The following is a 22,972-nucleotide window of genomic DNA, read 5'->3' on the forward strand; positions in this document are numbered from 1 at the left end:
ATGGATAAAATTTATTTAAAACATATTTAAAAAATTGAAAATTACTAGGTATTATATACATAAGTTATTAAAAAAAAAAGTAATTACAGAATAAAACATGTTGGTGAATATATAACAGTTTCAATGCATAAAAAAAGTTAGGAAACTGATGAGAAAAGAACGACTCTCCATTTCAATCGAACAAAAAACTAAAACGAACTACTCTGTAAACAAATCATTGAAATTAACCTATGTAAGTTCAATTTTTGTTCTAAAAATAAGCTTTCTTAATGTCTTAATTTGCCTCAACGTGCCCATGTTTTTTTTTTTTTACATTTTCTTTTATGTAATTGAAGTAATTTTTGCAAGAGAATTATGGAAATGGTTAATTTTAAAAATTATAAAACAAATAATTAGGTTTTAAAACAATATTTCGAGATTATGTTTTATATTATGACCTATGATGCACGAATATGATACGTGTAACGGATATGTATCGTATGTTATACGTCGATACATTTATTTTAAAAATTATAGGATACGATAAATATATTATATATGAATATTGAAAAGTATACAACAATTGTTAAAAACATAATAAGTATAAGATTGTTATTGTATGAATCCAAAATAAAACTTTGATAGTTAATGTTAGTGACAAATTTAAAAATCAATTTATAATAGAAAATACTTTAGTTATCAATTTATAAACCAATTATAACTTTTTGAACTATTTTAATTATCTATGATGTTTAGTTTATAAATTTGTACCTAAATTAGTTATTACATTGACTAATTTTTATTTTTTACTAGAATTGGTCATTATTCAAATATTTCCTTATAGTCTATTACGACTTCATGAATTAGATACTTTATTAATAAGTATCGATAAAATATCATAAAGTATCGGATACAGATACGTATCGGTATCAGCGTAAGCCAAATTGAAGTACCGATACATAATAGATTATGACTTTACAATCCAATTTTTTAATTTAAATTAAATAGGTTATATTTTCATTTAAATTCAATTTTTTTGTTTTTATTTTTATTTAAAAAAGTTGTGTTTATACGACCACTATTTTCATTATTTTTGTTTTGAAGATATTGTAAGTTTAAAAGGGAGAGTTGCCACTTGCATAGATATAAAGAAAAATAAAATTTGTGAATTAAAACTTAATTTTAATGAAAATTTTAAAATTTAGACTTATGTTTCCAACACAATTTTACCACTTAAAATCATGTTTTACAAATATAAGTTATCAATTTCTTTACTATTTTTTAATCTACTTATTTTTATAAAGATTTTAAAACTATATCCTTGACTCAAGTCTTACGTCATCAATTTTTGACAGTTGTAAGTACCTGCTTGGCCACATGATGGCGTGAGCCAGAGATGTTAAGCACTATTTATTCTACAGGTGGCATATTCTCATTTGTTGACGTTCATATATAATCATAATATCTTCGCTGTGTACCCTCTCTCCACGCGCGAGTGTCAACACGCAACTCCCCAGTAGAATCCTGTGCTAAAACTGTCTAGTGGTTTTCATGTCACGCGCTCTACAAAGAGAGTGGGTTAGGTAAGGTCATCAACAGGCTCAGATCGTGCAAATAAGCTTTAATCGCGAGATATAATCCCCTGCATCGTCACCATTATTGATCTGGATGCGCTTCATTTGTCTCTTCTGTGTGGGACCCGCGCGATTCAAAACCCCAAAGCAATAAGCACTGTTTAGAAAAATAAAAAGTAGTTTCCATGATGCGAATGCGATAAACAGTGTTGAAGGATCTGTGTGGGGGTTCGAGTTGAAACAAGGGAATCGAGATCCGTGTGTTTGTTTGTGTACCTTTCTTTATCAGTGAAGAGAAGCGATGGGGTTGTGGGAATCTTTTCTCAATTGGCTTCGCAGGTTAGTTAGCTTTTTCTACTCCAACAAACAAATTATCACAATGTAGTTCTTCTTTATTTATTTATATATCGGTTTAAACTCAGAATTAATTGATTGTTGTGATAAACGATTGTGAATTCGTTTAAGGTTTTAGTGTAATAATGTATAGGACTTTCTAAGATGTTCACTGCCCGCAAAATATTTTCTCTGTTACTGAATTGGTGATAATTCTAGTCATGCGTTTTTTTTTTTTTTTTTGTGTAATTAGATATGTATGAGCAAATCCAATTTTGCTCTTTCTTTTCTTTCTTGATGGTGTTTCAAGATTTTTTAAATGGAAGCATAAATGGATTCTTGTATGTAACTTGTTTTGGATTATATTAGTTTAAGAATTCAATTCGTTTAAAAAAGTGTTGTCTAACGATTGGAAAATCATTCAATCTAAATGAATTTTAGTCAGTTGCGAAGTTAAAGTGTTGCCAAACGACAGTAGCTGCTGCTGGGCTTAGGTAATCTGTAAACTTTTGAACAACTGTTTGCTGAAATTTAGGAACAGCTATTGTTTGTACTAAATCTGATTCTATTTTTGTGACAAACTTTTTTTGGAGTGTTGTTAGGTTGCACCTAAGTTGAATTTCGGTATGTGCGTTTTATACGGATGCTTGATCTGGGCTTAGTGGATTACTTTATTCAAGGTAGCTTACCTCATTGTAAATTTGATTGCAGCCTCTTTTTCAAGCAGGAAATGGAATTATCTTTGATTGGACTTCAGAATGCTGGAAAGACTTCACTTGTAAATGTTATTGCTGTAAGTATGATAATTTTTTTGGATTTATCTTAGTAATTTGTCATTAATTGAACTGATTCACTGAAAGCTATTTTTCTGATCTTCTTACTAGACGGGTGGGTATAGCGAGGACATGATTCCTACTGTAAGTGTTATTTGCCAAATGCTTTCGGTTATAGCTTTCTCCTTGAGTTACTATATGAAGATTTCTTCTTATCAAGCAGCATGATATTCTGATCACTCTATTTTGTCATCGGATTCCAGGTGGGATTCAATATGAGGAAAGTAACAAAAGGCAATGTTACAATAAAATTATGGGATCTTGGAGGGCAACCTAGGTTCCGCAGCATGTGGGAGCGCTACTGTCGTGCAGTTTCTGCTATTGTGTATGGAGCAAACTTCTTATTTCCTTTTGATTATAAAACTCTCTCTCTATCTCCCCTCCTAGCACCGGTACATTCAATGAGACTGACATCATTGATAAATGCACAAATCTTCTTGTGTATATTTGTACTTTTGCATTGGTAATCTGTCAACATATGCATGGTAATTCCATAATTGAGTTGTTCATCAACTTACACAATTGCTTGTTTTTGTTTTCATAGTTGTTTCGTTATGGTAAATTTTATTCTTTTTGGGACTAAAGATCGAGTTGTCATTTTACCTCCATGAGCCCAAACTCATTTTTAATTAGTGAACTTGATGCAAACTCACTTTAGATGCCCATGTCAACAGCTCTTGCCTTGGTTTAATATTATATTTTATCTGTACTGTAACCGAAAAAAAGAAGGGAAGAAGTGCAGAGGGATTTGTTTGTCTATATTAGTTGATTTTACTAATGACTCTTTAAGTCGTGTCACGATAAAGATTATTTACTAGTTAATATGGCTTATAATGGTTAGTGCAGTTTGTAAGGCGAGGAAGTGAGCATAGCTCTTTGAAGCTTTGTCCTGTATGACCGGATTGTTCTTCATTGAATGAGTTATATGATTTCACTAGTTAAATCTTTCACCTTCTGTGTTTTATTGCTTCCAATTCTAAAAGACCTGGTTTGCTATATTACAATACAGCTTTCCTAGTTATTCCGAAGTTATGATGCTGTTGAATAATGTCTTCCACTTCGATCTTCTATAGATGTGTGATTAAATCATGCTGTTGTTGCTAATCTTTCTCTAAGTTGATATCTTTTCTTCTCCTGCATTAACATTAGTGTAGGAGTCCAATGTTATCTTGATCTATTAATTAACGGATTTTGGTTACAGTTCCCCTAATATGATGTTTCCTGCAGTTATGTTGTTGATGCTGCAGATCAAGATAACCTTAGCATATCAAAGAGTGAACTACATGATTTATTGAGTAAGCCATCATTGAATGGTATTCCTTTGTTGGTATTGGGGAACAAGATCGACAAACCAGGGGCTCTGTCTAAAGAAGCTTTGACTGACCAAATGTAATTTATGTCACTTTTATTCTAATTTGCAGCAATAACGAAAGTAAACTAGTACTGGAAGTTACTTTACTGAATTGTTTTGAGTTATTACATGTTTTCCTGTTTCTTATTTTGCTCTTACTTTTATATTGCTTGGGTGCTAAAAGAGCTATCTGGTATGCAGGGATCTGAAGTCAATTACCGATAGAGAAGTTTGCTGCTTCATGATTTCGTGCAAAAACTCGACTAACATTGACTCTGTTATCGATTGGCTTGTAAAGCACTCCAAATCAAAGAGCTAAGAGGTTTCTTAATGTTTTGTACTCTACTGTAATTTCAATGAAATATATCTGTAAGTCGCTGAAGGCATCTTCATGCCTAACTTTGTTGCAGATATTTTATTCCTGCCCTCTTCTCATTTGCTTCTTAATGTAATATCAAGTCCAATGGGGTATCAAACCACAAGATGAAATGTCAAGGTTTGTTTTATGAGTGAATCATATTGTCATTGTCAGCTTAGTTGCATTTTTAGAATACTTTGCAGAACTGCAGTTGTGAGAGGAATGGTTGTCTATCTCTGTAAATTAGATTAGATTTTTCTAATGGTCAGCCTTGTGTGGTCTTGTTATTTCCTGGGGTATGTCAAATACAAATAAATTTGAGTGGATTCTTTTTGTCATTTTATCGTGTTTGAAGTTTTTGATTCTTGCTTTCTACAACAATTCCAGCAAAACAGAAAAAGATAGCTCAATAATTTTTATACAAAATAATAATTTTATATTCAGAGTTTATCGGTCGAGACAAATTACAACAAGCACAAATCCTCTCCAGTATTGAACAACTCAAAAGAGAGAAGACACATGTAATGTATGGGTCCTACACCTCCCTCGTTTTCTTTCTCTCTTGAACCGTGAATACCTTGCTGATAGAGTTCGTGTTTCTGGGATTTTTATTGTTGAAGGTCCACGCTACAGGGGTGGGAGAGCAATACATGTCTCCCACGGTGAAAAACCTCAGGAACCATTAGATCATTTTATTTTTAAATTGATGGTTCATATTTTCTATTTCTCATTTAACTTTTATTTGTCTTTTTTACTCACTTCTCCGATTGTATTCACCATCTTCACCAATATGCGGAAACGGCAAGGGCAGAGAATTGGTCGTCGAAGAGAAGGAAGTGAGAGTGTCCGATTATGAATTTAATTATAAGAATTCAAAATAATTATAATATTGATAAATTATTATAGTTAATTTTCTGCTAATTGAAGGCAAACTTATATTAGTGTATCGTCTTTATCTTGGATGTGAAAAATAATATAAAAAAATTATTTTCCTTAATTACTGATAATATTTATTTTATCTTTTCTTTAAAAGATAGTTAATATGATGTTTGGGTTTATCCCAGCTCTTAAATAAGCTTCCTCACAACGGCAGTTTTCAAATGTCCAATGCTTCTTCATTTACGTAAATCATTCTTAAAAGAAGGACGTGCTTGAAAAAAGAAGTATTTTAATAATTAATTATTTATGTGATCATCTATAGTTATTATATATACCTATATATACAGGTCTTTATAGTCAATTAATTTTTCTAATTTATCTTTTATAATGATATAAAAAAATATAACATGTTAATGTTAACATTATCTAGGTGCATTTCACCTCTTTTTCATTGCATTTGCTTTTTTATTCATTTTCTAATTGCATTTGCTCATTTCAATATTAAATTGAGCACGACATCAATTTGCTTTTTATTTCACATTGTGGATGAGTTTTCAGTTTTTATTGACCATGACTCATTGGCATTTGAAATTAATCTTAAAATTAAGTTAATTATTTAACCAACTCATAAATTATTTCAATATAAGACTTGAAGTTAAAGGAAGGATGAAATTTACTCTCTCCATTTAGCTTTATCTGAGAGAATTAAATCTATCGAGTAAATATCAGTTTCTGTTTTGTGATTTAAAAAAAAAAAAATCGTACTTTTTCTATATATAATTTTCTAAGTTTCCATAACTTGTTTTAGGAGTTTCTTTCTATTATCTATAATTGATACTATTATATAAAATTGTTCTTTATCGATATATACACAATTTTTTTTTTACTTTACTCTTAAGTATTAATTTTAAGTATTTTTTTTAAATTTAACATTTTCTTTTACTTTGATTTATTGTTGTTTTTAAATTTTATTATTTTCTAAAAATAAAATAACTTTTTACAAGACATTATCAACAAAATAAATAAAAAATATTTATATATATTTTCATAATTATAATAATAATAATTTTATAATTATTTATTATCTATAATACATTTTTTTCTAAAGTTCATTTTACTAATTAAATTTGATTAAAAAAAAACATTTGTATGCCAACAAAATTAATATCCTCTAAATTATAATTTTTTTAATAATTATTTTATTGAGTAAGGAAATATCTGGCGCTTCCGCTAGTATTATCTTGTCACAGTGAGCAACTGAAGCCTGAAGCCTCCACATTGAACTTCCAATCCCATGGAGCCTCTGCACCTCCATCTCCAGGGGCGCCCGGTCGCCCAATTCCGTCCAGACACCGACAAAATCCGACGCAAGCTCATCGAAAAGGGCGTCGACCCAACTCCCAAGATCGTCCACATACTCCGTAAGAGGGAAATCCAAAAGCACAACCGAAAACTGAAGTCCCAGCCCCCTCCTCCACTCACTCCCGCCGAGGCCCTAGCCTTGGAGGAAGACAAACACTTCCACGCCATCAAACGCGAATTCAGAAAAGTAATGGAAGCCACCTCCTTCCACGAGAAGCGCGTCGTGGCGGGGAAGCCCTGGGAGGAGCTTCAAACGGTCGAGTTTCTGGAGAAGGCGAGAGCGATCAAGGAGTACAGAGGAGGAAAGCTTAGAAGAGAGAGCTTAACGGAGCTCAAGGAAATGTTCGAGGAGCGGAAGATGGATGAACTCAAGTGGGTTTTCGACGCCGACCTCGAAATCAATGAGGATTGGTTCAACGAAGGGCATGGAACGAGGGGCGACACTCGGAAACGTAGCGAGGGTGCGGTTATCAAGTTTCTCGTTGATAGGTTCGTTTCTTGTTCAATATTGTTAATTAATTTGTTTTTTCACGTGTATTGTGTTAACTTAATAAATATCTTTGTTAACCAATGGGAATTGGGTATAGCTGAATATATTATTCTTCATCGATGTGGTAATTTAATCACCACCGAAAAAAGGTGTCCTTATTTAGTGTATGACAATGCTTCTTAATGTAGGACACATGTGATAAACCCAAAAGTAATTTATCTGTTATATTTCTTTTTACGATGTAGGCTGAGTGATAGGGAGATTACTATGAGGGATTGGAAGTTTTCGAGGATGATGAAGTTGTCGGGATTGCCATTTACCGAAGAACAGTTGTTGAGGATTGTCGAGATGCTTGGTTTTAAACGTTGTTGGAAGCAAGCTCTTTCTGTAGTACAGTGGGTGTACAGATATAAGGATCGCAGGAAGTTCCAAAGCAGGTGGGTTTAGATATTTGTCTTGGCTTACTGGCATTGTTTTTGAAGGCTCCTTAAGAAATCTGTGTTGTGTGTGGTTTTATATTTTTGGAGGAAACAACTAATCAAACAAATGGATTGACGGCATTGGATGGCTTTTGCTAATGTATTGTGTTAACAAATGGAATGGGAAACAAATAATAATAATGGGACGGGGCAAATGGAATGGAATGGTGCAACATTCTTGTGCTGTATTGTTTCAACCTAAATTTGATATGGTGCTTGAGAAGATGAATGTTTTATTATCAGTAATTGTGCAAACAACGTGAACAGTATAGGATACTGGTTGAGGATGTCTTGAACCTGGCGTATCATGTTATAAAATTTTATGTGTGATTAATTCTAAAGAGTCTATATTTTGGTTGTTGTGTTTATATGTTTGCATTCTTAGTCCTGTCTCATGAAGAAGTTAATAATGAATTTGTAGGTTTGTGTATACAAAACTTCTTGCAGTTCTTGGGAAGGCAGGAAGGCCAAAGGAGGCCCTTCAAATTTTCAAATTGATGCGTGTAAGAGCTTTATTTTCCACATTAAGGCTTGTTTTTAATTGTTTTTGGAATGTTTCTTAATTGATTTACTTTCAACTTATTCAGGAAAGCATCCATATATATCCTGATATTGCTGCATATCACAGCATTGCTGTTACGCTTGGTCAAGCTGGTCTTTTGAAAGAGTTGCTGAATATTGTGGAATGCATGAGGCAGAAACCCAAAGCATTTATGCATCGCGAGAACTGGGATCCAGTCCTTGAACCTGATCTGGTTATATACAATGCTGTAAGAGAACAACTACATATTTCAAAATTTATCATATAGCTTTCTAATGAATGCAATTTTGCAGACTGATTGAATCGTCAAATTTCTTTGATTGCTATAGGTGCTCAATGCTTGTGTTCCATCAAAGCAGTGGAAAGGTGTGTCATGGGTTTTGAAGCAAATGAGAAAAAGTGGTCTAAAACCTAACGGAGCAACTTATGGACTTGCAATGGAGGTAATTACAGGATGAAAGCATCTGACACCAAGTAATATACCAAGTGTGTATGCTGCAATACTGAAACAGGGGGATACAATTAACTCAATAGTTTTTACTTTTCTTTACGAGCTAAATCTATTTGAGAACTGCTTTTCTGAATCTTTACTTGTGCAATCATCTTCAGCCTGTTTTTGTCATTTACAAGTAACAATTTAGCTCAGTACAGTTAAGTCAGTTTCATGTTATTTGAAATAAAAAGATCATCTGTTCTTGGCAAAAGTGAACACACTAGATTTATTTATCTTATTTATTAAGTAAACTTTTTTGTTATAAAGTAATTATTGCTATCTTCCCTGTATAGAAGCATTATATATCCCTGTATGGTGGCTGAGATTTCTATTTTTATTAACAAGTTACTTTAAGTTATATTTTATTTCAGTCTTTATGGCTGAATGGGAAATTTATTTGATGAGGAAAATGTTACCTTCTGATGTTATTACTCTCAAAGCATGTTTGTATTCAAGTCTTACAGGTGGTGCTTGTTACAAGGTAATGCTGGAGTCGGGGAATTATCACCTTGTCCATGAGTTTTTTGGAAAGATGAAGAGAAGTGGGGAAGTTCCAAAAGCCCTTACTTATAAAGGTAGTTCTTTACTTCCTTGGTATTATTTGCTATTGATATTTGGTAACCGATAACCTCATATATTTTATCTCACTTCGTTAGTGTTGGTGAGAACCTTCTGGAAGGAAGGTAAAGTTGAAGAAGCTGTGAAAGCAATCAGGGATATGGAAAGAAGAGGAGTAGTTGGAACAGCTGGTGTATATTACGAGCTAGCTTGTTGCCTTTGCAACTGTGGGAGGTGGCGAGATGCTATTCTAGAGGTACTGTTTTCAATCTCTTTCAGTAAACTCAAATCTGAGTTTGAGAAATTTGGTGGTGGACATATTAGGTCCTGAGAACTACATCAGCACTAGATTCTGGACACATCCCTAGAACTATCTAATATGGCCAACGTCTGTTTTTCCTTGAGCCATGTTGGGGATGAGATCTTTGGATAGTGAGGGAGGGAATGCAAGGCTTATGGTTAGTTTTTTCATTGCTCGGCGGGAGTCTTCTACTGAGATGGAATAGGAATGAGGATTTACAATAAAATTTCCAAACATCCTCCTTTTGAGTTCTCCAAAGTGGGGACAGGGGTTTAGGTAAAAAGTATTTTGTTTAATCATGTTAGTTATTAAAAAAAACGGGTGAAACTGTAAATTTATTATGTTATTAATTGTTTTATTTACTAATCCTTCATTCCTTCTCCTGGAAAATTAGTAACAGCCAAACAAGAGACAATTTACCCTTCCTTTCGTTTTCCTTTGATTCCATCCCCTTGCCTTCTAACCCGTGTGCACACTTTTAGGGACTCCGGGTGGAGTTTTAGGTTATGAATTTGGTTATTTATTCTTGCTTTTCTTTTTACATATATGTGGTAAGATGAACATGTAGCTACTTATAAATCCTTATTAAGATCGACCTTGACACTTGGCTACAGGTTGACAATATTAGAAGTCTTCCTCGTGCCAAGCCTTTGGAGGTTACTTTCACTGGCATGATTAAGTCTTCCATGGATGGTGGGCATATGGACGATTCCATACAGATATTTGAATACATGAAAGACCACTGTGTTCCTAACATAGGGACCATAAATACAATGCTGAAAATTTATGGCCAAAATGATATGTTTTCTAAAGCCAAAGTTTTGTTTGAGGAAGTTAAAGCAGCCAAATCAAAATCTTATGCCACTCCAGGGGATGGTAATAGCTCTGTTGTCCCAGACGCATACACATATAACTCAATGTTGGAAGCTTCAGCTAGTGCACAGCAATGGGAATACTTTGAGCATGTGTACAGAGAGATGATTGTTTCTGGCTATCAATTGGATCAAAATAAACACTTGTTATTACTTGTTAAAGCTTCAAGAGCTGGCAAGGTAGAAAATGTACTTATTTATATTCAGACAATGCTTATTTATATGTCTGCTCATGGTGTCATATCCTACAAATTTGTGTTTCAAACTATGCTTGCACCCTAGAGTGCTTCTGTTTCATCCATCAATTTACTATAAAGGTGAAAAAAGACTACTATTTTTTGTTAGTGTCAGCATACATTTTATAAATTATTTTGTACTGTGCGCAAGCAAATGTAAAAAGCTTGAATGTATAGTTCAGCTCAAAAACGTAATATATTTAGACTTGTGGCCTTGATCTCCATAGAAGACCTGTGCATTATTTCAACCTTCAATCCTTTAGAATCAGACTAACATTTGTTGATGATTTCCAGATTCAATTGCTTTTCTTATTACTAGTTGCCCCAGTCAGCTGACGGAACCACAAAACATACATCTTTAGTGGTTTATTAATTTTTATGTGTCTAGCTAAACTTTGAATTTGATGGCATATTTTGGTTTCCATGCAGTTGCATTTACTGGAGCATGCATTTGACATGATTCTGGAAGCTGGAGAAATTCCTCGCCATCTTTTCTTTTTTGAATTGGTGATTCAAGCTATAGTTCAACATAATTATGATCGAGCTGTTATCTTAATAAACACCTTGGCTCATGCACCATTCCAAGTGAGTGAAAAGCAGTGGACAAACTTGTTTAAGGAAAGTGAAGACAGAATGAGTCATGAAAATCTAGAGCGATTGTTGGATGCTCTTGGTAGTTGTGACGTGGTTTCAGAATCAACAGTCTCTAATTTAACAAAATCATTACATGTTCTTTGTGGATTAGATACATCTAGAAAATTCTCTAGTATAATACCTTTTGGAAGTAAAGATTCTGTTAATGGCTCAGGTCCGAATGAAAGAATTGATGATAGAAATGCGCCAAAATTTAGCACAAGAATGATGATTGAAGGTGCTGAATCTGAGAATGACATTTTTATTGGTAGTTATGATTCAGCGACGTCTGCCTGTACTCGTGATGGAGGCAATGAAGGAGATAATGATGATGTCATGGTTTTCAGGCATCAAAACTCTGATATTGAAGATGGAACGAGTTCACAAGCTGATAGGTTGGAATGCACTGATAATCTGGCACTTGAAAAGTCTTCTGATGCATTGGACAAAAAGCTCTGGGATGATGGAAGCTCTGAAGATGATAATGGTGAGGGAGTAACTAAGAAGGCCACAGCATATGAAATATTAGAATTATGGAAAGAATTAAGAGTGGAGGACGGGAGCTTGTTACATTCTGAACTTGGTCGTGGCTAGTGATTGCAAGTTGTTCAACTGCTTACATATAAACTATCTAGACAGGGACAAATGTAACAATTTCCAGTGTAGATTAGCCTGTTCCGATCAATCCTGGTGATAACTGGTACGATGTTATAATCAAAACAAGGGAACCCAATTAAAACACTGTAAAATTAAAATGTTGGCAACCTTTCCCTTGTCATAATATTTTTTGCAGGGGATTGTACTAATATTTCAAGAATTTAAATATATTTTTAGTTTCTAGAATAAATATAATAAACTTAAGAGCTAGTTCTTGCGTTTTTTTTCTTAGCTTTTGGTTCCTCTCATTATTATAAAATTGGCCAGATTCAGTTCCTATCGTTAAATGATTGCTAATAAGTGGCGTGATTAACTGAGGCCATGTAGACAATAAATTGCTGATTTGTTAAAAATATTCCATAAAATTACTAAGTCATTTGTCAGTTAAGTATTGTTTTAATTGATCTAGTAAATCGTCAACTATTACCTAACCTATTCGCTCTTGATCAATCTTTCCTTTTCAACATGATTAAAATTTAAATTAAAAATAAATAAAAAAACATGATTAAAATATTAACACATTGATTTTGAATGAAATTATTTTTTATCAATTGATTTCAAAAAAGCTCATTTTTTTTGTAAGCTGTCATTCGATACTATTTGAATGAATTATTTGTACTTTATTTGAAATTGATGAATGTTATGTATTGTATTTTTATTTGAATTTATGGTTAAAATATGTCGTTAAATATTAATTTTTTTTATAAATATCCATGAATATAGATAGGGGTACAGATTTATCTAACGATAAAATACAGAAGAGCTACTATCCGTACCCTACTCATCCTGTTGACATCCTTATCTCGACCTTTAATCTAAGCATGAAGTAGAATAGCCAATATACCTCATTAAAACCTCCCTTCGGGTCTCATTTTTTTATTCTCCTCTTTTGAAGGGAATTCGGTCCCCAACTATAATGTCCATTATATATGACTGCTGCATTCTGCAATTGAGTTTCTTCATTTGGTAGTACCATGATTTCGACAGAGTTTTACACTATGCTTCATTTGGTTTAATTATCTTGGATTAACGGGTGAATGTATATTCTACAATAATCCTTGACGAACTAGCTGGACTTATTATAGTCTTGTACTTCTGACACTATGAGTACCTTTTTTCATTGAATTATATCTTACGGCTGACTAAAAAAACATTTTAAACTAGTTTGAGAATGTTACCAGTTGTAATTATTTAAGCATACTAATTACTCGTAAAAGATCATTTACACATGACCGAGAACCTACATCTGTGCAGAAGCACGATTGATAATAATTTGTACTACCATTCGCTGCCAGGTTTTCTAAGAACTGACCATTTTCTCAATTTGGAACAAATGCCCTCTATACCCTATAGACACATACATCGTCGTACTGTCCTCAGTATTGGCTAAAATTCCAGACTATAGAACAAGGAAGGCAATATAATACGTAGCAAGAGTAACAGTAAGCATCCTTGAATTGAATATATCATCTGCCTATAAATAACAATCCATATTGCTTTTGAAACACTACTTCTTCATTTACTCTACGTGGATGTCAATCATTCTACTACAGAAAAACATGGCCATTTCCACTCTTCCGTTGCTGCTTGTAGCTTTCCCCTCATTGTCTTCCTTTAAAATTAAGAAAACGGAAAGGAAAAAAAAAAGGCTATTATTGACTCCTGACAATGTTTTCATGAATCATCCTGCACTATTCCAGATTTACAAGCCGAAAATTATGTACAGTTACGGAAAACAGGGAGGAAGCGCAGCAGAAAAACAATAATCTCAAGTCAACTCCGCTAATAATTGATCATGTGTCCACACCATCTGCAAAGAATTTACAAACTATTAAACAGGGTTAAAGAACTAACAGAAGTTTCAATGTCGCATTACAATACAGAAGCACTGATTAATGCTTAGAAAGAACTAAGACTAAATGAAATTACTTCTGCACAAGCATCAGAATAATGAGGTGATGACTGTAGGTTTAAACGAACAAAACCTACTGGCCTAAAAGAAACTACTTTACAGACATCAGAATAATGCACAGCCCTAATTAAAGCTTAGGAAAAGCACTTAACCCACAGTAACTAACAGAGTTTTGGGTCCTTTCAGAAGAGATAGAATCTTGGTTGGAAGAAAACATGTGATGGAGGAAGTTACTCCTCAGTCCTGGGGTGTTTTGGTGATTTTTACGTTACTTTCAATTCCTAGTCCATTTAGAGTTTCCCTCCACCTTGATAAACCTATTTGGAAAGTTCTAACTCCTTCTAAGGTTAAATCTTTTTAGTCATTTTATGTTGAAATTCAAAATCAATTTCTCGAGTCAATTTCATCTTGAGAAGAGACTATGAAACAGAATAGTTTCCTACGAATTTTTGTCATCTTCAGGGTTTCTACGTCAATCAACACTCCTTAACATACCTCCAAAAAATGTATTGGCCAGGAATAAATGTTGTCATCTTAATGAAACTGCTCATATTTTGTTGTTGGAAGCTAGCACGCTTTTGCATTTCCTTGGTGGGGTGGGGGATGCAGGGGATTGTAAATAGACACTAATTCGGGATAGAATATCTTTCAACATGTTAAGATAGATTTTTCACTTTTTTTCCATCTTTCACTTAATAGGTTTAGCCTATTCGCAGTTTCCATCCATCTTTCCCTCGGTATGAATTAGAGCCTTATTGAATCAAACATCAAATAGTTTTCCACTTTTCCTCCTCTCCACTGACACCACCTAGGTCAGCAATTGCATCAAGGAGCCTTCTCTTCAAATAGCCCATTCTTCTCTCACATCATCACTGATGAGGCCCCCTTTCAGGCACAATGGTCAATATTCTTCAACCTTGTCGTGCTTAGTGCCTATTTGAAAGCTCTAATTACTCCTCTTAGAAGTGTTGCCCTTGCCATGGATGAAGATACACGTTCTTCTTTCCAGTCCTTGGGTCCCAACAATATCTTAAACTTGCTAGGTTTTGCTAAGAGTTCTTTCAATGTCTCTTGTATTGTTCCTCAAGATTTTTGGATCGATGACTCTAAGCCAACGGATCATATGTGACACCTTTGGCCTCATACTTCTCATCTTATTCCACATTGTCTAGAAACTAACACATTACTACTGCTAATGGAACTCCTGCCACTACTGTCGGATTAGGTACATTCAACTTTGACCATCACTATCCTTAAACGATGACAATTATTATGAATCTCAAATTTTGATCAACTACAAGACTTTCTAATCTCTTTCACTGTGGATAGACAATGTCCTTCATGTGCCAAACTGGCTAATAACATTTGCACAGGACTACAAATGCAAGGTAACACTCCCACTCCCATTGTGTTTTTCATTGCCGAGTAGGGTATTATATGCTTACAACGTATGGACACCGAATGTACCAGCAACAAGGTGTTTCCCAGGTTTGGCATCAACATATGCATCTCTGACATCCGGCTTTTAGTGTTTGTAAGCTTTTGTTTCCTCACTTAATTACAAAAGATTTAATGGAGTTCTTTTTCATTGCAATGTTTGTCAACTTGCAAAACACCATGGTAGAATATTTTTTCTGAGTAATTATGTGTCTTGAACCTTTTTGTCCTTGTTCACTCTAATGTGTGGGGACCAATTTGTATATCTACAATATTTGGGGTAAAGTTGTTTGTGCCGTTTACTAATGATTGTACTTAAGTCACACGGCTACTTCCCATGAAAAATGAGATTTTACAGTTGTCCTTTAATTTTCTTTTTCCATCTTAGATTAGAAAATCTATCAAAAGATTGCAGTCTGACAATGGCAACATCTATGCTAATCCAAATTTCTCAAATGCAGTTGTAGAAACAAAAGCTGTCATCTTGAAGCAGTTAGAGCTCCAGTTTTCTAAATGTTTGTTCCCAAAATTTATGGGGGAGATGCCATCTTGACTGCTACGTTTATCACAAACAATTTAACTTCTCAGGTCTTAAACGACATGGGCCCAGTACAGCACGTATAATCATTCTTCCCCTCCTCTCCTATCATATCCTAGTCTCTCAACTCATGTCTTTGAATTTCTTGTCTTAGTTCACTCTCACAGTCAACACTGTAAAAAGTTAGACTCACGATTAAATGTATTTTCATTGGTGTGGTAAGTGTTGTTGCTATCAAAGTCATCATGTCTATGGCTCACATGTCACCTTTCATGAAATATAGCTTTTCATACCAGTCCTCAATTTCATGAGTATAATAAGACCAAGTTTTGCATGTAACGTGGAAATAATTTCAAGTGGATAGAGAAATAAGTTGGAGGTGTTTGGTTCAATAGATTATAGGAGAATTATTTTGAAATGGTAGGATTTGTTGTACAATTTCTCACCCACTTTGGTTCATCTCTTATATTTCTTTTCAACAAACACTGTTAATTTATACTTTATTACTGTCGTTTTCGAACTCATCATTTTTATTTTCATCCACTCTATTTCTCTTCTCTCAACCAAATAGAAGATAAAAGTAGAATTTGTTGTTGAGTCATAACTAATGTTTTATATCCGCATAACAAAACACAGCACCTGGCCCAAAAAAATGTCATAGCTAGCCACTGTTGCAAAATTGTCTATGTAATGTATAAATTCTAAAAAATGATAAAGAGTTACATAACACTCATAGTTATAAAAAAAAAAAAGTCAAAGGTGTCTTGTCTTGAGCAAAACATACAAGTAAATACCAATAAAAGACAAATACAAGTATTCGACTTTTATTGGTATTTAGAAGATCAGGTATTTGACTTTTATTGGTTTCTAAATCTAAGTCTTTATAATTTTCACTACTATTACAGTTGGACCTTTCATTTTTGAAAGTGAAACCCCACTGTAGACATTGTCAGAAATTCAAGATAGGTAGAAAAAAGTTGGCAATAAGATGTTTTGAGCAAATTACCCACATGAAGAAAGTCTGACCACATACAGATCAGCCTCTAATTAAGTAACCTAAAACAAAGGAAACAAAATAAGGATGTGAAGATTGTTAAGGAATGACAAACTGAAGAGTGCAGAGAACAAGCATAATTTTTGAATAACTATGATTTGATATGCATTATAAACAGGAACATAAAATTTAAGTGAAGTTATTGAGCATCTCATCTACAGGAATCAATATAGATTTCTTGGAGAGGAAGCTACCAAATATGAAGCATTTTGCATTTAAGCGCCTTCATTGCTGCTTTTGCAAACACTTGGGCAGCCTCAGCTTCAGCTTCTGCAGCCTCTGCCTCCCTAGCTGCTGCCTCAGCCTGTGCAATTGCAGACTCTGCCTCTGCCACGGCTTTTGCAGCTGCAGCAGCTGCCTCTTGAGCTGTCAAGCCCTTCACTTTTGATATCTCTTCATCAATTTGTGATTTTGAAAGGATGTTGACATCATCATTCTTATTTGCTTCTGAAGGATCTTTGGACCTCCCTTCCAATGATGAGAACCTTCTTTTCTCAGAGACTGCTGAACTTGATGCAATTCTATACTTATGCTTCTCCTGTCAACAGATATACCATACACACGATCAACTTATCATATATTGAATTTTCATGCCAAACGAACCTGTCAAAGGAATATCTGTTTATTGTATGGAGCAGCAATTTATCAACTCAAATAGAACTCTCCTCGCTAAGATAATGCCCATCTATGCACATTGCAATTGCTAGGCCCATTTCACAAGTAAATACGAGAAAAAATAAAGGAGAGAGTGCGATATGGCCCCAAAGGTAGTAGTGTGGGCCTGATTAAGGCAGCTTAGATGGAATTTGGAAAAGGGAAAGAGAGGGTAGTAACTGAATGGACAAAATGGCAATTAAGGAGGTCGCAGGGGGAAGGAAATAACAGGAGGTTATTCAAAAGCTCAATTGAGTGGTTAATGCAAGGCTGTGCTGACGGGTATCTCCCAGTCTCAAGGTTCTCCTTTATTTCTGTTTTCACGATTGTAAGGTGCTTACAACCATTTGAACACTGTTCAGATTTCACTCTTCTTTTATATTGTCAGTTCTAAGAAAATCTAACAGCATTTGGTTTCCTATTCCAATTGCTCAGTCTTAACATGATATAACCAATTAACTTCATTGCCAATCATTTTCTTTTAATGAGTTTCAGCAACATCAAATATTTATCGCTTTCATACATGAAAAACTTCAATACGGCCTTCAAATCACATTGACTGAGTCTATTACACAGGTTTCCAGGCAGAGCTTCTCATAGTAAAACTACCTTGATTATTTTGCCACTTGCTACCATATGCTTCAGTTTGGTTGACAGTAATTTACTGATATTTGGCGGGCACCGATACTTTTCCTAAACACATGAAAAAGTTTCGAAATTACTTTTGAATTTTGATGCAGATATGTAAACAGTCATTATATTGCTTAGCTGTATTGACAATTCACCAATATTCTAAAGGTAAATTACAGGTCATTTCCAAAGACAAGATATGCAACATATAGCATAGGGTGATGGGTTGAATTATACTATTTTTTAACCATTTGGGACAGAAAACAACTAACAGTTGTTACTTGCCAGTTTAAAGCAGACAAAATGAGATCACATAGTGTATGCCACTAAAAATGACATATTGAAGCACATACTCATGATCACTAACTAAAAGAATAACTCTAGGAACATGAGACACGGAATCAGTCCTGTCAACATGTTATAATTTATTATGTAATAATTAAGTTTTGTTTTTGAAAAACTATAACAGTTTTTATTATGTTTTACGCAAAAGATTTTCTGACAAAAAGATATTAAACAACAATTGACATAACAATAATCATCATATCAATAAAAAAAAAATATTTGATGTTAGACATCAGTCAATACTTAACTAACATGACAAAAGTTAAACTATCGGTTACTTTAGGGGATGATAACATTCATTGATGTTTAGATTTTACAATCATTTGAAAAGTCAAGTAGAAATACCTCCATATAAGAAATAATGGCACCTTTGTCAGAACCCTTTTGCTCCTTCATGTTGACAATGGCCTCCAATATATGATTATCTACCAACCTGACACCATCATTGCTTTCATAAGTCAAAAGTATACATTGCTGCATAATTTCAACATTCAGAACAAGATGAAATGTTATCAGAAATGACATCAAACAGGAAAAAAGTTTACTAATATTTGCAATTGCAACTTACAATTAGAACCTATGTACACAGCCATGAAAGTTTAATCTAGAATTAATGCACATTGGAACGTGAGAACATTAAGATAAACATACCTAAGCATGAATTCCTTTAGAAAAGGAGTCCATGTACAAATCATTGCTAATTATTTATAGTATTTTCCTACAGGAAGCATAAAAGTTATCCCCTTTGATTTTGAGGTGTATTTTTAGATGCATGCATAGAAAAAAAAAAGACAAAAAGGTAAGAGATAGAAATATATGTACACGGTGTCATATGATTTGAATTTTCTGATATTCAAATAATAGTTTAAAAGAATTGCAAGTAAGCAAATAATTATCTAACATAGGATATAATTTTTCTCCCCAAAAATGCAAAAGTAGTGACCCATTAGGTAGCTAACATGATCCATGATCTTTTTGTTCCTCTTTTCTTTCGTTATTCCAGAAAGGTAACAAAACCATCTTTCTCATATGCCATCGCCATGCTTAAAACAGAGAGAAACATTGGAAATGACAACACGTGAATGTAGAAAAGTCTGGTAATGTATTCATTTGCAAAAGTTGGGAAACAGCACACAGCTTCTCTTAGAACAATTGACTTGTAAGGGATGTAACGTCTACAAGTGTAAAATTTCCAGACACAATTCACCAACAAAATTAAACAAGTCCAGCACAACAGTCACAGATAATTTATTTTTTCCAGATGATAAATGGCAGATATATTAACTGAATATTCTGTAACCTTGATATTTGTTCTTTCAAATTAGGAGATTGCAATGGTCCACCAGAAACTGCTAAAGGCTTAGTATCAAGAACTTCATCATGTCGAACTACAGTACTTAAGGCCATATGGTTATTGTCAATTTTGGGGGCGGGTAGGCTCCTCTTAAGAGCAAGTTTTGCCTTCTGCCGGGATCCCCATATTGCTGTGACATTTATATTCCTCCATTTATCCTGTTCACCGTTCAAAAGCATATAAACAAGTACAGCAAAACTTTGGAAATTATATTGAAGCAAAGGACAGTAGCATTATATGCTGATTTTATGGTGCAATGTACGTATAATCCTTTGGCTAGCGTAATTATAAGCTTCCCAACCAGATAAAAAAAGATAGAAGAATAAAACTTCCTCTATGCAACACTTCCCACAACCTGCTGCGCTATGGCAAAGACATACCTTAAGATCTACATTTGAACGCATGCGCAAAATAGCACTAAATTCAGGATCTGTAAGTATTGTGCGCCATTTTCCTGCCCCATGTTTGACTACTCCAGCTTTCAACGCAGCTTCTTCTTCTGCAGTCCATTTCTGCTTAGGAGCACCCATTGAAGGAAAGGTTGCCGCTTTTTATGACAGATACTCTTTGCTTCAACTTTAGAGGGAAATGGAATGCGGTACTTCCCTCTTCTACTAGTGCATCTTTGAAAAAGAAAAAAATCTGACTACTGTTGCCCACCAAACAACCTCAACAAGAAAATAAATATTTTCACTTGTCAAAACATGTTATTTTCAAGGTTCATAAATAAAACAACAAATCAATCAAATAAATAAAGTTCCTACGATAAATCCCAAATATTCACTTCAATGCCGTCCCTAATACCCCAATGCTCTAATATATAACTGGTAAAGTGAATTATAACATTGTAAGAACCATGCAGAAACATTTTTGCAATGTACTCTTGAAATGCCTGTGCTATTAGGCCTTCTGAAAGGAAGGTGCAGCTTGGGAATAACCTAAAATGATCTGGAATTATGTATTATGCAAAATGCAAAATCTGAGGATTTCAATGTCTCAGCTTCAAATTTCATTGAATCCATCGAATTAAATTCATGTTGAACTGAATGACAACGAAAAGGAACAGCCTTTCAACTCGGACGGAGAAAGTACCAACATTTAAGTTAAAAAAATCACAACTGCATAAACTAGAAAGACATGCATTCAACTGGGAAGAGAAATGCCACACTATACTTCTGATGAATGCCAAAATTTACAACTTTCTTTGGGGGGAAAACTAAAAACCAAAGGGTGAAAAATAAATGAAAGAATCGTTGGAGAGAGATGTACCGAATAACCGGACGACGGTGAGAATTGGAATAGTTGAAGTATTTACACAGAGAAAAGGAATAATCCAAACGATTTTGCCTAAAACCAGAGAAGAATGAGACACATGATATGAGTTTTATTCAATCGAGGTGAAATATAAAATAAATAAATAAATAAAAAGTGTCTCTTTATTTATGTCTCTTGAGTAAACCTTGACAAAACAATGTTTCTGATTAAACCGGGGATTTAGTCGTGAAAATATTCTACACTTTGGGAGTTGTCCTCTGAATACATGGGAAGGGTAGTGGACTAAATATGAATGTAATAAAAAAAAATTGAAAAAAATATACAAATCTAACATGCGCTTTATAAAAAATAGTCGATAAAAATTAACTTACGAATTAAATAATTGTTTAAAATTCAAAATTAATATTATTACATTATATTTAATAAGTAATTACATATTTCAAAATTTTAAAAACAATAATCTCAGAATAAATCATTTTAGTTTTAGTAATGTATTTATATCAATTTAAAATGTTTCCTTTTAAAGTATATTTTACAGTTAGATAAATATTGAGTCAGCCCTTCTAATTTTTTTATAAAATCAATTTTTTTCAGTAAAAGTATGAAATTGAAAAAAGATTATTAAGAGAATTAACTTTTTAAAATTTTATTCATTTAATCGTATTTTAAATTCATCGTACAAAATAAAAATATAAGTAATTGAATGTGATTTAAGAAGAGTAACTTGGTGATAAAAAAGGTATTTTTTAAAAAAGTAAAATTTTTATTTTGTTTTATTTCTTATTTAAAATGGTTATTTTCAGAATTATTACATTAGTAAAAAAATTAGATGTAAAATAGTTTTTCTAAAACATTACTATCAAAGTAACTATATTTTGATAGAAATTGTTGAAGTGGTGTATTATTGTTAAGATGATTTATGATAGTTTATACTAAGAGAAAATTAAGAGAAAATTGAGAGCAAATTTAACTTTAATATATTGTAAACAAAATTTTAAAATAATTTAATATTTGTTACAATGAGATTAGAGAAGACAAATAAATTTGTTTTCGTGGATATTGTCCAAACTAGTTTTTATTTTGACGGAAAATTCTTGTATTGATTGGGTATGAGTATGAGTATGATGAATTCTGGACTTTTTCATTTGGGTAGGAGATAGATATGGAGATGTACATATTCTTCCCGTCCCCGTCTTCATACCCGCTATTATACTCGTCCTCGTTTAAATTATATATTTATAGTCAATTAAGTAACCTTATATATATTATTATTACACACTTTCTATTTTTTATTTTTTTCAAATTGTTATGTCAATAAAATATTTGTATATCTCACATTTGAATATTTTTATTCGTTTTTAATATTTATATTTATTGTATATTTTCCTTTCACATGAGAATGTTTAACAGATTTATAAACATTTCATTTACTAGATAATATAAAAAAATTATTTTCTTTACTCTATTATTATTAATTTTTTATTTCATTTAAAAATTATTTTGTTTTGCTAAAACAACTTTCGTTATTTCTCAACTATTGACTATGTTGATATTTAAAAAGTTTTTTTAGATGTTTAAGGTATTTTTCATCTTAGCATACCCTTAATTACATATTTATTTTCCTTTGTGCGATCTCATTAAATAGTCTCTTAAAATTGTTTTTAAGACATATATTTAATAACTTTTTTATATTTTTATTTGTTGTTTATTTTTATAACGTAAAATATTATTTTTATATATTTTATATAATTATTTTTTATTTTCTAACTCATTATCATATTGTAATTTTATTATTATAATTACATAAATAAATTTTATTTACTATAATATAAAAATTTAATGTA

General features: G+C 33.0%; 3 protein-coding genes across 9 annotated transcripts; 2 read left to right on the plus strand and 1 right to left on the minus strand.

Moving 5' to 3' along the window:
- Positions 1 to 1,633: 1,633 nt before the first annotated feature.
- LOC114179585 (ADP-ribosylation factor-like protein 8a) lies at positions 1,634 to 4,769 on the plus strand. 2 transcript variants are annotated; one of them, XM_028065981.1, is made up of 7 exons: positions 1,634 to 1,892; positions 2,598 to 2,679; positions 2,771 to 2,803; positions 2,923 to 3,044; positions 3,947 to 4,108; positions 4,272 to 4,392; positions 4,481 to 4,769. In XM_028065981.1, the coding sequence occupies exons 1-6, from the start codon at positions 1,855 to 1,857 to the stop codon at positions 4,387 to 4,389; spliced, it is 555 nt and encodes a 184-aa protein (XP_027921782.1). In that variant the 5' UTR covers positions 1,634 to 1,854; the 3' UTR covers positions 4,390 to 4,392; positions 4,481 to 4,769. The 2 variants fall into 2 exon arrangements, with proteins under 2 accessions (XP_027921782.1, XP_027921781.1); XM_028065980.1 differs by having other exon boundaries at positions 4,272 to 4,766.
- Positions 4,770 to 6,549: 1,780 nt separating this feature from the next.
- Positions 6,550 to 12,119, plus strand: LOC114179584 (pentatricopeptide repeat-containing protein At5g67570, chloroplastic). Its single transcript, XM_028065979.1, has 9 exons — positions 6,550 to 7,158; positions 7,405 to 7,596; positions 8,060 to 8,141; positions 8,226 to 8,408; positions 8,509 to 8,622; positions 9,154 to 9,247; positions 9,329 to 9,486; positions 10,146 to 10,583; positions 11,069 to 12,119. The coding sequence occupies exons 1-9, from the start codon at positions 6,602 to 6,604 to the stop codon at positions 11,864 to 11,866; spliced, it is 2,616 nt and encodes an 871-aa protein (XP_027921780.1). The 5' UTR covers positions 6,550 to 6,601; the 3' UTR covers positions 11,867 to 12,119.
- A 1,303-nt stretch (positions 12,120 to 13,422) lies between these two features.
- Positions 13,423 to 21,378, minus strand: LOC114175853 (telomere repeat-binding factor 2). 6 transcript variants are annotated; one of them, XM_028060686.1, is made up of 9 exons: positions 21,313 to 21,378; positions 21,123 to 21,200; positions 20,234 to 20,521; positions 19,800 to 20,011; positions 18,845 to 18,932; positions 18,134 to 18,217; positions 17,065 to 17,408; positions 16,827 to 16,872; positions 13,423 to 13,739 (listed from the first exon to the last, which is right to left on the minus strand). In XM_028060686.1, the coding sequence occupies exons 3-8, from the start codon at positions 20,381 to 20,383 to the stop codon at positions 16,860 to 16,862; spliced, it is 891 nt and encodes a 296-aa protein (XP_027916487.1). In that variant the 5' UTR covers positions 20,384 to 20,521; positions 21,123 to 21,200; positions 21,313 to 21,378; the 3' UTR covers positions 13,423 to 13,739; positions 16,827 to 16,859. The 6 variants fall into 6 exon arrangements, with proteins under 6 accessions (XP_027916487.1, XP_027916486.1, XP_027916488.1 ...); XM_028060685.1 differs by lacking the exon at positions 21,313 to 21,378 and having other exon boundaries at positions 21,123 to 21,273; XM_028060687.1 differs by lacking the exon at positions 21,313 to 21,378 and having other exon boundaries at positions 16,823 to 16,872; positions 21,123 to 21,273.
- Between the last annotated feature and the right edge of the window lie 1,594 nt (positions 21,379 to 22,972).

Source organism: Vigna unguiculata, chromosome 3, assembly GCF_004118075.2.
Source record: "Vigna unguiculata cultivar IT97K-499-35 chromosome 3, ASM411807v1, whole genome shotgun sequence".
Lineage (NCBI taxonomy): Eukaryota > Viridiplantae > Streptophyta > Magnoliopsida > Fabales > Fabaceae > Vigna > Vigna unguiculata.